Source organism: Chlorocebus sabaeus, chromosome 1 (assembly GCF_047675955.1).
Source record: "Chlorocebus sabaeus isolate Y175 chromosome 1, mChlSab1.0.hap1, whole genome shotgun sequence".
NCBI classification, from domain to species: domain Eukaryota; kingdom Metazoa; phylum Chordata; class Mammalia; order Primates; family Cercopithecidae; genus Chlorocebus; species Chlorocebus sabaeus.
This window is the reverse complement of record NC_132904.1, coordinates 47,068,626-47,084,671: the sequence shown is the minus strand read 5'-3', so window position 1 is coordinate 47,084,671 and position 16,046 is coordinate 47,068,626. Positions and strand designations below refer to the sequence as shown.

The following is a 16,046-nucleotide window of genomic DNA, read 5'->3' as shown; positions in this document are numbered from 1 at the left end:
TGGCGACTCTGGAGGCAAGAGCTTAGGTTCTAGAGCTCAATACACTTGGGAGGCCTAGTCGGGTGAATCACCTGAGATCAGGGGTTCGAGACCAGCCTGGCCAACATGATGAAACCCCATCTCTACTAAAAAACACACAAAAAATTAGCCAGGCGTGGTGGCGGGCACCTGTAGTCCCATCTACTCAGGAGGCTGAGGTGGAGAATCACTTGAACCCAGGAGGCAGAGGTTGCAGTGAGCTGAGATTGCACCATTGCACTCCAGCATGGGTGACAGAGCAAGACTCCATCTCAAAAACAAAAACAAAAGAAAAACACCTGGGTCCAAGTCTCAGCCTCATCACGAGCTTTAAAACCTTGGCTTAGTCCCCGAACCTCCCTGTACCTGCATTTCCTCCTTGACACAATGGGGATATGACCCTGTCTCACCAAGATGGTGTGAGGACTGAAGGCGCATAGTAGGTCCTCAAACTTTGGGAGCTTTTTCCTCTCTCCTTCCTATGCACAGCCAGCCCTGGAGAATGGACACAAGGGACCTTGGGCTTCGTTGCTCTTGCTCCGGCTGTGCCTGTGGCTGACCTCCTACTGGTCGAGACTTAGGAGGACACTGGGGTCTGAGCAGGCTGGGGCATCTTCCCCCGCAACCCTCTAGCGGTCCCTTGGGATTTGATGTTGCTGGGGCTCTGCCTGTAACAGAGAAGATCAGGCCTCACAGTAGGAGAGGACAGGAAGGCAGGCGCCCAGGGAGCCTGAGCAGGGCGAGAGGCCTGGCCTCCACCTCTACTGACTCTCTCTGGGGAAGGGGTCTTTGCACCTGGACCTGGCTTTTGCTGCCTGCTCCCCATCCTCCACTCCTTGGGCACTGGGGCCCAGAGAGGAAAGAATCTAGACAGGCTGTCCAATGATCCCTGAGAAACAAAGACTTTTTACCCTAATCTTAAAAGGCCTGAGTTTTCCGATAGGGATCTGAACTGAGAGAAGCACTTGAGATGAGAGCTCTGAGGCCCGTGGGGGCGCCTGGGAGTTACCAGGCTCCTGGGACATCAGTGCCCTCTCTGGGCTCTTCCCGTGAGCCTCCCCAGGCACTAAAGAGCCGGAGTTGGAGATGGGCTTGCTGCCTCCCTAGGGTGCATTTAGAGACTCCTGGGGATTCCCTTCAGTTGCTGCCTCCTGTGGGCCACGGCTGTGAAGGGGAGCCTCACCTCAGGGGAAGGTCCACTTAGCAGGGCCCTAAAGGATGAATGGGATATTTCCAGACAGAGACTGACGGGAGCACTCTCCAGCAGAAGGAACAGCAGGTACAAAACCACGGAGGTGGGGAGACACTCTATGGTCAGAAATGGCAGAGATGTGCACATGGCAAGAATGTTGGGTGCATGCAGGGAGAGGACCCTGGGAGATTAAATGAGGCCAGGGCATGGAGAGCTTCATGTGCCAGGCTGGGAAATTTGGGCTTTCTTTGTGGGCTGCATGGGCAGAGCTGGGATTCCAGTTGACAGCACCCTCTGGTAGCCAGGACTGAAGTCTAAAACATGCTTTGATGGCAGTGACCCTGCCCGGAGAGCGTCCCATATGAACAGGGGGTACAGTGGAGAATGGATGTCAGGGGGCGGTTTGGGAAGGGGATGACCTGGCTGATGGGGCAGTGAGGAGGGGAGGTGCCTCCAGCCTCCAGCCAGGATTGAGAGCCCAGGTGCAATGGGCCCTGCCTCTTGGCACCGTTCGGTCACCCACAGTGTGCTTGTTCCTCTCCTCCCATACAAAGGCCAGGACAGGGGGTGCAGCTGGGGGGGCCTGCCCTGCCCTCAGGGAGTCTCTGGGCTGTGAACACCAGCCTCCAGGATGGGGCCTTCTCGGGGGAATCTGAAGCCAGATACCCAGCAGACCAGGGTGTGTGTTTTAGCTCCAAGAGCCTTGGCGACTCTGGTGAGGGAGAGAGCTCTGGAGCTCATTAAACTTGCAGCCAGAGTGGTGGCCTCTTCCTGTTGCTTCCACGTTGCTTTCCTGGTCTACCTCTGTGGTGCCCAGGTCTGGTCTTTCTGGATCTGGAAGTCATGGCTTTAAACCTCTACCCTGCCTCTCTCAAGTGCACACAAATTACTCTGACCTTTTTCCAGCCTCCTCTAGTTCATAAGGCTGAGGATTCAGCTTTTCAGTCCACTGCATTGTACTTGTCTCTGAACGTATCCTTCACCTGAGCTAGGGTAGGGAGCTCCCTGAGGCTGGATTGAGGCCTTATTCAACTCTGTGCCAGGCAGAACTTGGTGCCTTGTGAGGAATGGATGGATGGGTGCATGGATGGATGGAAGGGGGGGAGGGAAGGAGGGACACAGGAAAGAGGAAGGGAGAGAAAGAAAAACAAAAAAGGAGGGAAGGGAAAAAGAATGAATGGATGTATAGAAGGAAAGAAGGGAGGGAGGGAGAGAGAAAAGAAGGGAGGGAGGATGAGTGGATGGATGAGTGCATGAATGGATTTAAGAAAGGATGAATGGATGGCAGGGAAGGAGAGAGGAAAGGAGGAAGGGAGGATGATGCGCTGGTGAAAGAAAGAAGGGATAGGCCAGGTGGGGTGGCTCTCGCCTGTAATCCCAACTTGGGGCAGTCAAGGCAGGAGGCTCACCCGAAGCCAGGAGTTCAAAACCAGCCTGGACAACATAGGGAGACCCTATCTCTACAAAATATAAATAAATAAATAAATAATTGATTAAAATTTAAAAACAGAAAGGAGGGACAGATGGATGGAAGGAAGGATGCATATGGACCACACTTGATAGTGGCTCAGGAGACAGTTTTCTGAAAATTACACAATGCTCTAGAACCAACAGGACTAATAGTGTCCCCTTGGCATAGCTTAGGCAGATCTCTTCCTGTTTCTGGGCCTCAGCTCCCCATTCGTAGCACGTAGTGTCTACAGACTGCTCTCACTCCGTCATTCTGCGATGCCAGCTTTGTCGTTTCCCTTTGCTCCCAACTTCCCCCAACACAGAATGTGGTTTGGAAGGTCCACATACTTCTTGGTTCCCAGATTCCTGCCAGGTTGAGTGTCAGGCCCTGTGACCATGGTTAATCCAAACAAGACTGTTCTGGGACTTCCAGGGCACCCCCCTGGGTCGGGGAGGGGCATCACTGCAAACAAGGAGGCCCCTAGAGGCAGCATAGCTGCCTCCTGCTGCTGACACAGGGTGCAACCTCGGCCCTCCTCCAAGTGATCTATGAGGGCAGGTCAGAGAACAAAGGTGTCACCCCTTACAGACTGTAGCCCAGAGCTGCCTCCTGGAGATGGCACTGCTTTGGCCATGGCTAGGTAGGGAGAAGGGGAACCCAGAGGAGTGGGGTGCAGTGAGGACATGCAGGCGGGAGTGACTATCTAGGCCCCTGAGGGCTGACTGGCAGGGGCCCATCCGCCCAGGGCAGGGCCAAGGGAGGGGACAGTATGTTAGAGTCCCGGTGGGCCTGGTAGGAGACTGTGAGAAGAGACCTTGCCCCAGGATCCAGTCTGAGCAGGAGGATTTGAAACTCAGAAAGCTGCTCGATTCTGTCTCCTCGGTACCCATGCCTGCTGCAGGCTAGAGAAGCCCAGGGGGTCAGTAGATGAGACCTCCAAACCAAACCAAAGGGTCTCCCGAACCTCTTTGCAGGGGGCCCAGGGCCAGAGCAGGTGGTTCTGGACAGGCATTCCTTTTCACTGGTGCTGTCTGAGAGAGTAGGAGCCCACACATGTTTGGGAAGCCCCAGGCCTCCAGCAGCCTCTTCCTGCCTCCCACTCACACCCTTACCCTAGGGCTGGAAAGGAGTCAAGTAGAGCCTATGGGTTATGGTGCCTTTGGGGATCCCTGGTGCAATTCTCCTGATGCCTGAACCCTCAAACAGTCGCTTTCATAAAAGATCTTTCAGCCTCTATTTGAGTATCTCCAAGGACAGGGAATTCATTACCATGTTGTGGTGCAAGTTCCTAGGAAGACAGAGAGAGGGGGTACATTTTAAAAAGCTGTCTAAGACCATGGGGAAGACATACATTTTTTTCAGTTCTAGGCAGGATAGAACCTGAAAGAGACCACATGAGGGAGGTACAGACTCATGAAAAAGCAGCAAAGAGCCTGGAGTTGGGAGAACAAATGGAGATCTGGCCTCTGAGGGGCTTCATTCCACTCTAGCTATCCCCTCTTATTTCTTTGCAAACTTCAACCCCAGCAGGCTGGGTCACTTTTATTGGGCAGGGTGTAGCTAAATGCCTTAACCAATCAGTTCCAAATCACAGTGGCTGAACACAATGGAAGTTTATTTCCCACTCAGGTAACAGTTCAATGTGGGTATTTGGTGGATGTCTTTCTTTTCAGGGACCCAAGCTCCTTCCCTCTGTAGTTACACTAGTTCTTGGGGCTTCCACATTTAGCTGGCAATAGGGAAAGAAGAGAGCATCAATAGGGGGAAGAAGAGAGCATGGAAGACAGAGTAGGAGGGTTTTAGAGCCTGCCCTGGCGGTCGTGCAGGTCCCCCGTGCCCTGAGGAGAGAAATGTGGCACGTTGTGATGCAGGGGGCCTAGTGCAGGCATCTCTCCCAGCCTGGCCCTGGGACTGGACAGAGGCAACCCAGGCTTCTCCACTCTGGGTGGGCCTCCCCCTGACACTGTGTCTTTATCCCCACAGTATGTGGCCTTCGCTTCCCTCTTCTTCATCCTGGTCTCCATCACCACCTTCTGCCTGGAGACCCACGAGCGCTTCAACCCCATCGTGAACAAGACAGAGATCGAGAACGTTAGCAATGGCACGCAAGTGCGCTACTACCGGGAGGCGGAGACGGAGGCCTTCCTCACCTACATCGAGGGCGTCTGTGTGGTCTGGTTCACCTTCGAGTTCCTCATGCGTGTTGTCTTCTGCCCCAACAAGGTAGAGTTCATCAAGAACTCGCTCAACATCATTGACTTTGTAGCCATCCTGCCCTTCTACCTGGAGGTGGGGCTGAGCGGCCTGTCCTCCAAGGCTGCCAAGGACGTGCTGGGCTTCCTGCGCGTCGTCCGCTTCGTGCGCATCCTGCGTATCTTTAAGCTGACCCGCCACTTTGTGGGCCTGCGGGTCCTGGGCCACACGCTCCGCGCCAGCACCAACGAGTTCCTGCTGCTCATCATCTTCCTGGCCCTGGGCGTGCTGATCTTCGCCACCATGATCTACTACGCCGAAAGGATAGGGGCACAGCCCAACGACCCCAGCGCCAGTGAGCACACGCACTTTAAGAACATCCCCATCGGCTTCTGGTGGGCCGTGGTCACCATGACGACCCTGGGCTACGGAGACATGTACCCGCAGACGTGGTCCGGCATGCTGGTGGGGGCCCTCTGCGCGCTGGCGGGCGTGCTCACCATCGCCATGCCCGTGCCCGTCATCGTGAACAATTTCGGGATGTATTACTCCTTAGCCATGGCTAAGCAGAAACTACCAAAGAAAAAAAAGAAGCATATTCCGCGGCCACCGCAGCTGGGATCTCCCAATTATTGTAAATCTGTCGTAAACTCTCCACACCACAGTACTCAGAGTGACACATGTCCGCTGGCCCAGGAAGAAATTTTAGAAATTAACAGAGCAGGTAGGAAACCTCTTAGAGGCATGTCGATCTGACCTTTCACCTCCGCCCCTTGTAGCGATGATTCCAGATCCAGTCAGACTGCTTCCTTAGTTCCGTGGGTGACCCCGGACCCCGCACTCAGTCTCGAGGTGTGGAGCCTGAGGGCCCAGGGAGATGCTGGGCGGCCACATTCAGAAGGCGAGAGCCTGCTAGAGGAACCTCACTGGTGCCCCTGGGTAAGGAGGTTGACGCGGTTGGTCTCCTGATGTTCTGAAGAGACAACGCGGCCCGCCAGGTTGCTGAGGACTAACTTAGCAGGAGCCGGGGGGCTCTGCTCGGCGGGGCAGGAGTCCCGCGTGAGGCTCTGACTCAGGCCACTGACCCGGTGTTGGGACAGGGCGGGGGCGGGTGTGATTTGGAAATGCCAGACAGCCTTTGATCTGGTCCTTACCACAGCTCCCTTCAGGCTGTGTAGACGGCAGAGATGGTGCATGGGATCTGGGCAGGAGGGTCCCTTGCAAAGGCAGGAGCAAGGGTTCTCACCCCCAGCAGAGCCTGTCTCCATAGCTGAGTAGAATTCCTGCCCTGATTCGGGCTGCCCAGCTCGAGATCCTTCCCAGGAGACACCTGTAGCCCTCCGTGACAAGCTTACTTACCCCATAGCATGCCGAACCAACTCATCTTCTACCACCACTCTAGAGTTTAGCCTTTATCTTTAGGAACCTGTTGGAGTGACTCTAGCTTTCACGTTGTCTGTTTGGGTTGATGGTCGAGTGGGAGTTTCCGGTGACCTGATGGAAGCAGCTGCCGAGCAAAGGACTAGAGGGGGCCGCCACCCTGGGCAGCTTAGATGAAAGCGCTACAGACCAGCAACAGCCTCCCACCGAGGGTTCTCCCCGTTTCCAGCAGTAGGGACTGCAGCAGCAATATAGACATCCCAACCAGCGTACAACCACTTTCCCGAGAATTCACTGGGGGCCGGGAGGGGGGAGGGGGGCATGAAACAATACTAGTCACCGTGGGATATATTCTAATATTCCATGGCTAGTGGTTCGTTATGGGACTATCTCAGTTTTATGAGAACCTGCACATAGCACATAAAGTTGATCATGGGGCTCTGGTCCGAAGATATAAAGCCCATAGTCTACCTCTACCCATGGAATACCATCGACTTATTCTGTGGACACAGGGATTTCAAAGGAACAGATGACCCAGAGAAGAATGACAGCACTGAGTAAGAAGGAGTGCCGGGTGAGCGGGAGGTTGACGTGACAGTTAGGTGGCATTTAGTCTATGAAGGACCTCCCCATGCCCAGGTCTGGCAGGAGGCTGCGTGGCTAGCTCAGGCCCGGGTGGGGAAGTTTCCCCCTGGTTTGGGTGGCCTCTCCCAGTGGACGAATGATTTTCTTCCCTGCTATCACGCTCTCTGACCCACCACCCCATCCCGATCCTCTCTTGGCTTTATCCCACAGCTATGCTGGCCCGAGCACTACGCCCAAGGCCCATTTCTTTGCCCATGGGGGCTTCCCGGCCCTTTCACCCTGCCTCATACCCTCCCCTTCCTGGGATTTCTGTAGGTGCCTGAGAGGAACATGGCCAGGGGTGGGCAGGGGTCTCTGAGGCTGAAACAGCTCCAAGCTCTCTGCTTTGGATTAGCTAGTTACTTGATTTCAGGAGCTGCCAACAGTGCTCTGGGCCTCTAGGGGGAAGGTGTGGGCTGGCCCAGGCCCCAGCTTCCATGTGGGCCTAGCAAGAAGAGCTCAGCCTGAGTGGCATCACTGTGGCACTACCTGGTCCTTCCTTTGCATCCTCCCCAACACTGGATCTTTCAGGATTTTTGCCCCAAGCACGGGTGCCCCAGGCCAGCCAGTCAAGAATCCCCACTGCTCTCCAGGCAGGCCCAGATTCCTCTGTACTCTTGGACAATGACAGTATTATCCTGTGCGGAGTCCCCCTGCCCCCCAGGGAGTGCAGATGTGTTTGTTCAGACATGCACACCAGCTAATCCCAGGACACAAAACCTGTAAAACCCATGCACTCCTGTGGGATTCCCCCTGGGCTCCACAGTCTCTCCCCAGCCCTGCTTTTGGGAGCCACCTTGCCCTGGTCTCAGGTTTCAGGGGCCCAGACAGTTCTGGCTTGGACAGTCTCTGTGACTGAGGAAGTATTTGGGGCCCTCCCAAGCTTGCCCACTGGAGCTTAGATGCCTGAATCCCTCCTGCCTCCCCAGCATCCCAGCTGTGCTCCCAAGCCGTTCCCAAGCACTCACTTCCCAGTGGTGTTGGTGCTGTCCTGATATCCTGACCCCCGAGGCTCCAGCCTCATCCCTCACCAGAATACTTCTCCCTCCACAAGCTGGCATGTGAGACCTCGGCTATCCACCACCAAGAGGAGCTGTGGTCTTTAGGGGCGTCGTCCCCACCTCTGCACCCCGGAGTTCTTCCCATTCGCCTTTTTTCCTACTTGCAGCCATGCACCTAGATGGGCATAGGGTTGGGGTGAGTTTGTGGGAGAGTGAAGGGGAGGCCAGGGGCAAGGAGGGTAAATGTGGCCCCACAGGAATTGTGAGAGATGAGATGCAGCCCCCCAAGACCTTTCTAGCCTCACTGTACCCCCAAGGCAGTCTAGTGGCCTCGCCAAAACCTGAGGTTCTCCAATTCCACTTTTAAAACCAGAGTTAGGGGCTGTGTGTGGCATGCTGGGTTCTGAGGGCATCCCTCCCGCCCCCCCAGGCCAGCCCCCAGCGGTGCCAGCAGCACCTGCCCCTCACCTCCACCTCTTGGTCTCGCCTGAAGCGTCAGTCTGTGTGTCTGTCCCAGGGACAATCTGGTGTCCTCCTCTGTGCTGTGGCTGGCATGGCCTCAGTGTCTGAGGTCTTGTCCTGGGAGGGGTATCAAGAATCCAGTTCTCACCTGGTTGTAAGACCTCTTGGGGGGTGCTAGGAGGGCACCCTGGCACAGCCAGGGATTGCCTGGGGCTGAGGGGCCTAGGAGAAGCTGCTTCTCTCCCAGAAAGGGGCTCCCTCCTGCATCTGCATTTGGACGCCCAGACCGCCCGCTCTGGAGAGCCCACAGTGCCTCCTCCGTCCTGCCATGCCCATTCGCATGTGTCTTGTCCATCTCTGCTCCTGTGATGTGGGTCAGTCCTTTGTGGTGCCGCGTCCAGGGCTGCAGGGTCCCACGTTGGTGAGCAGGGGGTGGCCAGGAGGGAGGGGTGGTGGCTGGGCTCCCTTCCTGCCCATGGCACCTAGAACAGCCGCGAGGTCCCAGAGAAGCCCCTGCCTGGGTTCCCTGGGAGCTAACCCTGCAGCCTCTGGGTTATCTTTGGCCAAGGGGTCTAAAGTCCCCTATCCCCAGCCCCTCTACTTCCCCTGCTGGGCTGCAGTGGCTGCCCAGTGAGTGGTGCTATCCATGGGCGGGGAGGGTGCTGGGCAGAGCTGACTAGGCAGCGGGTGGGGCTCAAAGAGTTTCTGCAGGGACCCAGCTGCAGGGTCAGCAGCATGGGCCCTGAATGGGGTCCTTGTTGTCCTCAGGTGGGCTGTGGGGGGAGTAGCGGAGAAATGAAGTGACACTGTGGGCCAGGCATGGGTGTTCTTTTCCGTGTTGTTCACATTTTCTCTCTTTCTCTCTCTCTCCACTAATGTTTCTCTCTCTCTCTCCTCGTTTTGTTGCATGACTTGTGCCAGTTCTCGTGATTGTTCCCTGCTCGTGTCTCACAGACTGTCCCCATTTAGCCTGGGACTTTTTTCCTGAGTCCCCAGCTGGGCAGATCCCTTGGGGCTAAACCCAAGGAAGCGCCCAGCAACCCCCACCCCACCCCAGCCCCGCGTGCGCCCCTCTGGTGCCCGCAGCTGGTGTGAACAGTAAGTACTTTGGCGGTGCCTGGAGACCAGGGCAGAAAAGCCAGCTCTGCTGACTGAGGGCCCAGCCTCGGGTTCTCCTTGCTCCAAAGTTTAAAAAAAAATGACCCTCTCGCGGATGCTCATCTCAGCCCATTTCAAGCCTGGAAACCATCTCTGAGACGCTCTCCATGCTGCCATTTCATCACTGCAGGCCTGTGGGTCTAGTGGGGGCCTGGGGGCCCTGGGCTGGGGGAGGCAGGGCCCCCAGCCTCTAGAAAGCAGGTGGGAACGGAGGCTCCTAGCCACTATCTCATCCAAAGGACGGGGCAGGGGTGGGGGCTTACACCTTTGGCCCTCTTCACGGGTTTCCCAAATTTATACAGTTGGCCCCTCCTTGGTTTCTCTTTCTTCCAGCTACCCCTCTGGAGTGGGGGAGGGAGAATGCCCCAGTTTCTGAAAGCATCTTAAACCACAGATAGACTAACAGCCAGTGGGACTGGGCCCATTCACAGAGCAACACTTAAACTTCCCCACCCAATCATTAGCCTCTCCTCAAAGGTTAGGGTTGAGAAAAGGAGCACGCCCTAGGGGTGTCCCAGGAATCCCCCAGGAGGGAAAGGTGCCAGGCTGTCATCCCTCTAGGGATCCCTGATGGATGCTGCTTGTCCCCTGCCCAAAACCATCCCCAACTTTGGGCCCTTTAGAGATTGTGGGAGCTGGGAGCCCCCAGGGCCTGGGGGCTTGTGGGCAGAGCCAGTGGGCGGGGGCCCAGCATTCAGAGCCAGAGAAGGGTCTCAGGTGGCACTATCTCCGCAGAGGCAGACGCAGAGGCAGAGAGAAGGCACCCCCCCCCACTCTGACCCATCCCCCCCAGGCAAGAACTGCAGGCTGTGGACACCTCCCCTGGCAAAGGATGGCCAACAGAGACTCCGAGAGTCCTCACTCCCCTCCCAGAAGGAGACGCTGCCTGGAGGACCCACAGTTCTCCCCTTGAGGAAAATTCATGCAGGGTGCTATGGGCCTCAACCCCCACATCGTCATCCGCATCCTCTCCATAATGTTTCCCTCCCCTCTCCCAGCACCCTCCTCCCTCAGCCCGGAGACCCTTGGATGGAAGACGGGGCCAGCCAGAGTGGGAGGCAGGACCAGCGTGTCTGTGAGCACATGTGTGTGCCTGCAGACATGCCCCCAGACCCCAGAGATGCCCCGGCCCCAGTCACATGGTGTCAGAGTTACCTTGGCAACTGGCCTTTTTGGTTCAGAGTAAATTGGGAAGTGAAGCCCCTGGGATTTGTCAAGAAACGCACTGTACGTGAAATGCTTTGCCATCTTGTACGAAAGACTTTTTTTTAAGTTCCAAAATTATGATGGGATTTTTTTGGATTTGCTTTACGAATAAACCTGATTGGTCCATTTCTCTTTTGACTGACTGCCTCTTTGTAGTGACATGATGTGTACACGGGTGGTGATCCCACCCACGTGCACGCCCAGTGTGTGCACGTGGGGAAGGATCACTTCTTCGTGTAGTTACATGATGTGAACAGGATCACGGGAGAGTGTTCAATCGGGTGGACATTGTCTCCAGCCTTTTCGCCCTGTCTACTCTTTCAGAGAGCCTCCCCTAACGTGGTCATGCCCAAGTTTGTTTCCCTCTTCCACAAAAGGGCTTGTGCTTGAGGCTCTCACCCTAGATGAAGTATTGGAGTTGGCTCCACCCTGGCCAGGAAGATTCTGCTTTGAGGGCAGAGAGTTTGGGGCAGGTTCGGTCCTCAAGAGTGATGGGATGGGGGCAAAGACTAGTTAGGGTTACCTCTGTCAGCTCCAGAGGCTTCCACGGCTCTGCTCCAAGATCTTGGAGAGACGGGGCTCCTTGCTCTGGCCACATTTTGCCCCCCACCAAACGTGCTCCCAGAGCTCCTCCCAGGCTTCTTCTCAGGCTGCCACAGAGGTCAGAACTCCAATTTCCCCCACCCAAGTCCATCAGCCGCTGTTGTCTTCTACACCTTCATCTGCCTTGCTTTGCCGGGGACACTGACCAGAGGGGACAGAGGAATGGGAGCCCCTCCCAAATCCATGTCCTGCTGTCACAGCCTCATGCATACATCCTTGTGGTGCCTGTGCAAGCTGACCAGGCCTGCTGGGGGCAGCATGGAGTGGAAGACACTGGCTTGATATGTGTGGGGACCAGAGCAGACCGAGTGATCAGCTTGGGTCCGTCCGTGTGGGGGATGGAGCAGATGGAGTGGTCAAATTGGGTTTGCATGGGCAGAGAGGAAACTGTGTGACCAGGACTGGTCTGTATGGGGGTCAGGGCATACAGTGACTGGACCAGGTCCGTGTGGGAGCAGAGTAGACTGTGTGACCAGGATTAATCTGTACGGGGAACAGGGCATACAGAGTGACCTGCTTGGGTCTGTACGGGGTTGGGCGGGGCGGGCGCAGGCTGAGTTATTAGATGGGGAGTGGGGGCGGTGTGAACCAGGTGATCAGATGAGATCCAAATGGGAGATGGGGTAGAGTAGATGAGGTGGTCTGGACGGGGCTAGGGAAGCCCAAGCAACTGCCTGGCTGCGGACGGGAGGCAGCCGGGCTCTGGTCAGCAGCAGAGGGGTCCGGAAAGGCCCCTCTCTGGACTGGAGTGTTTCTGCGTGTCAGTGTCTGTCTTCTCCCTGAGCTGTGTGTCTGGCTCTCCCCCATGACTGCATCCACACCATCCTGTTTCATCGGCCCTGCCTGGGGCTCGGGGCCGACCCCCAGCACCACACCTACTGGGCCCATCACCAACTCATCTTTTTGCAAACTTTGAGCAAACCCAGGAGTCCCCACTCCCAGCACTGTGGGCAGCCCGAAGGCTGCCTGAATGAGCTGAACTCCCCCAAGCCCCCTGCCTTGTGCCTTCCTCCCTCCACAGCCTGCCCGCTTTTCCGTCCTCAGGGACACTCGAGCTGCCCTCTGCCAATACCCTGCTTCTGGCCTGTCCCCCCCTGCCCCCCACTAAACAGTTTTCAGTGTCTCAATAGCTTCTGCTTATATGTTTGAAGATTCCAAACTGAATGGGGAGGTGGCGAAGGCCGCGCTGGCGAACGAAGACTGCCCCCACATAGACCAGGCCCTCACTCCCGATGAGGGCCTGCCCTTTACGCGCTCGGGCACCCGCGAGAGATACGGACCCTGCTTCCTCTTATCAACCGGGGAGTACGCGTGCCCACCTGGTGGAGGAATGAGAAAGGGTATGTAGAGGAAGCTGGAGCACTGTGCATCGTCCGGGCCGCCTCGCGCTCCTGCAGACGGGTGGGCAGGGCGGCGGGCAAGGGCGCTGAGGGGCAGGCAGGCACACCGAAGGGGGCAAGGATGGAGGGAGTCTGCCAGGGTCGGCCCCTGGAGGGCTGAGGTCCTTTCCCCCAAGTGAGATGTCAGGCTCGCAGAGAGAACCTGAGGCCCTGGCAGCTGTGGGTTGGTATTGAGCTGGGAGTTGAGAAGTGACTGGACAGGTTGACTTTAGGCCATGACCCCAAGGCAGGGGGTATCCAGGAATGCAGGAGGAGCCTTGACTCCCCTAGGTTGCTCTGGCAGATGGCAGGTCAGGTCCCAAAGGCAAAGTGATCTCTCCTCTCCCCTGATTGAGGAGGGCAGTCGAGTGGGCCAGGACCCTGTGAACTTAGCTACCCAAGATCCATGTTCTTGGCATGGAAGAGGTATCCTTGAAAGATAATCAACCCACAGGCTAGAGGGAGGAGAGGCAAGAAGAGAGAGATGTCTTCAGGGCTTGGGGGTAAGGCCATTGTCCTTGTAGTCAGAATATTGCCAGTGGCAGATCAAGAACTTGCCAAGAGAAGGTGGTTGAGCAGGACGGTGCAGCGCCTTCCATCCCCAGCACCCATGAGCTTCTGCCCTGGGTGTGGTCAGCACCCTCTTGTGGTTGGTGAAGGCTGAGGCCACTGGTGGCCTCTGTTCCAGGTCTCCTTGTAGTCAGAACGCTAGGCTGACCCCACTGGAGAGAAAGTCTTCTCCTAGAGCTTCAGCACGGGCTGGGGAGAGGCTTGGGGTGGGGGCCCAGGGCGCCTGAGCTCAAGGCTCCAGGTACTGGCCCGGACCTAGAAGGCAGAGGACGCCTTTCTTGGTGCAGCAGACTGGCTGGGCAGCTCGTGCATGTCTTGGAGCGCCTCATACGCGCACACAGATGCATGCTGACCGGGGTGAGCAGGCTGGGTCAGAAAAGGAGTTGGGTTTTTGAAATCAACAGTTGGTGCAGCCTATGGTCACTCACAACTGCTCCAGTATTTGAAGTGATTAAACCATATGCAGGAGAAAACAGAATGCAAAAGCAAAGGCAAACCGAGAAAAGCAGAGGCAGCCCGCACAGAGATGAGGGAACGTGGTTCTGGTCACTGGTGCTTAGTTGTGCCCACCTGGTCTAGGCTGGTCTCTGCTTCTCTGCCCTGCCCAGCGGTCCTTTGGGCCCTGGCACGGTATGCAACTCCCTGCATGGTGCTGCATGGCGGAGGGCTGCCAGCCTTCAGGAGGGTCCCATCCTTGGCACCGGCCATGGATGGGCCTGATGTTCCCCTTTGCGACTGGCTTTTTCCCAGTTGGAGGTGCTAGAATCCCCAGAAGCAGAATACCCAAGGAGTGAGGGGAAAAGCAGGTAGATGGTTCCCGGTGTCCGTGCCTGCCCAGGAAGCTCTCGTGGGCTTTCTGTCTCCGTCATCTTGAATGTTAGACCAATTGGTGTGGCCCCAAAGAGCAGGCAGGACAGTCTCTTTACTGTGCTGCCGGAAGCCCAGGGAGTGTGGGACAGGAGCAGACCCCCTCCCTGCAGTGGCTGGGAGTCCAGTGGTAAGCACGGTCCATAGGAGATACCCATTCCTCAGTCCCACCGAGGCTTAGGTGCCAGAGTCTTTGGGAGGCGCTAAGGGTGAAGTGTTCCCACCCACATCCATTTGGCCCGCGCTCTCATGGAGCCATGACAGCCGCCGAGGACTTGTTTTTCTCAGGCTAATTCTGAGCCACAAGGCATGCAGGTGTGTGAGTCAATGTGCAGAGCAGAAGTAGGGACTCATCCCATTCCCCCAGGAGAGAGAGAAAGAGGCGTGCTAGGCTGGCTCAGTGCATGGGCAAACCAAGCCAGCTGGAGAAGAATCTGCCTGCCTCTGCATGCGGCTGTTCTGTCTTTCCTCCTCCTCCTTAAAAACTAAGTACCAAGCGGGATGGGAGAGCCAAGAAGAGAAGCTCAAGTGTTAATTGTATTCTTTACATACAGATCTTTGCAAAGAAAGCCCTGTCATTGCTAAGTATATGCCGACAGAGGCTGTGAGAGTGACTTGACCAGGCGGCTTGGCCGAGGACACTGGTGGCTATTAAGCATCTGGGTGGATCTGCAGCCCCTCCTCACCCTCGGACAGAGTAAATTCACGCCATGCAGGTTTGCCGGACGAGTCCGAGTGGCCCAGGCATTGTACTAGGACGGACGTAGCTTTTTCTACGGCCAAATGGTAACTGACCGTAGAGGATTTCTTTTCCTTCTTTTCATTTTTAAAAATTTTATTTTATTTGGGGAGGGGGGGTGGAGGGGCTCCTTAGCATGACTTGCATGAAGTTAAACAGAAAACCCAGCAAACCAAACCCACCAACCCCCTGCAACTGTATGATTACCCTGAACAACAATAACGAAAAGAAAAACATCAAAAGCCCTCTATTTTCTTTCAAAGCTCTTGACTTTGACACACGTTGTTGGAGCCAAACTGTAACAGCGTTCGGTAGAAACCTGTACATTTCTGGGGGTGAGGGGCGAGGGGAGGAGGGACGGAGATGGGGAATGGATTGCTTCCTTTTTGTACACAAGATCGAGAGGAAAGCTTCCAAAAAGGGCAGTTGGTCAGTCATCGGTCATATTGACCTCACCTTCATAGTTCATCTCTCACGTGGAAACTGAGAACTTTGCTCCAAATAGAATTGTGGAAACTCGCACGGCTGCCTTCTTCCCCATTTGGCATGCTTGTGACCCAGCGGACATCTCCCCAAGACCCCTGACAGCAGCTAGTCTAGGTTGATTCTCTCATCTTATCGGTGTAGATCCAGTGTGACCAACTTTCATAACAAATTGTTCATAGTAAATAATCACCACATATGGATTTTCCAAGTGTTCCATTAAAACCAGGATGTAGAGCACCAAAAGATCAGGACCACAGGAGGAGCACCCTCCTCCACCTTTACTAAGGCACAACCTGGCATCGTATGCAATTTAGTACTTCAGAGTAAAAACCTGCATGCCCAATGTTATGCAAAGCGATTCTAGCATGAAATAAATTTTGTATCATGGTTTCTGTATAGTCTAAAGCAGATTTGTTTTCCTGAAGCAGTCGGAGGTTTGCAGAGACACACTTCTGCATCTCGAATAAATATAGTATTTTCCCAACAGAAACAGAGGACAGTAGCTTGGCTTTGGTCTGATTCTAAAATTAGTGGGGTGGGGGGGAAGGATGATATTTTTGAAAAACACATGCTTGAGTTGAAAAAAATGCAACATCTCGAGCTTTCACTGCAGCTCACAACATTTCCTGGAAAGAGAGCAATGATGCTTTAGCTCAACGACCTCCCCTCCCTGGGCCCTGGCCCCCGATAATAAAAAACTGACTTTTGAGATGAA

General features: G+C 55.5%; 1 protein-coding gene across 2 annotated transcripts in view; it reads left to right on the top strand.

Moving 5' to 3' along the window:
* KCNC1 (potassium voltage-gated channel subfamily C member 1) overlaps window positions 1-16,046 on the top strand; it is a 48,735-nt gene extending 32,689 nt beyond the window's left edge. The window contains exons 2-4 of one of the 2 annotated variants that reach the window (XM_008005245.3): window positions 4,647-5,580; window positions 12,442-12,630; window positions 14,661-16,046. In XM_008005245.3, the coding sequence (XP_008003436.1) occupies window positions 4,647-5,580; window positions 12,442-12,630; window positions 14,661-14,725 (1,188 nt within the window). In that variant the 3' untranslated portion in view covers window positions 14,726-16,046. Of the gene's footprint in view, window positions 1-4,646; window positions 5,581-12,441 lie in introns of both variants that reach the window. The other variant, XM_073017907.1, reaches the window with a different exon arrangement.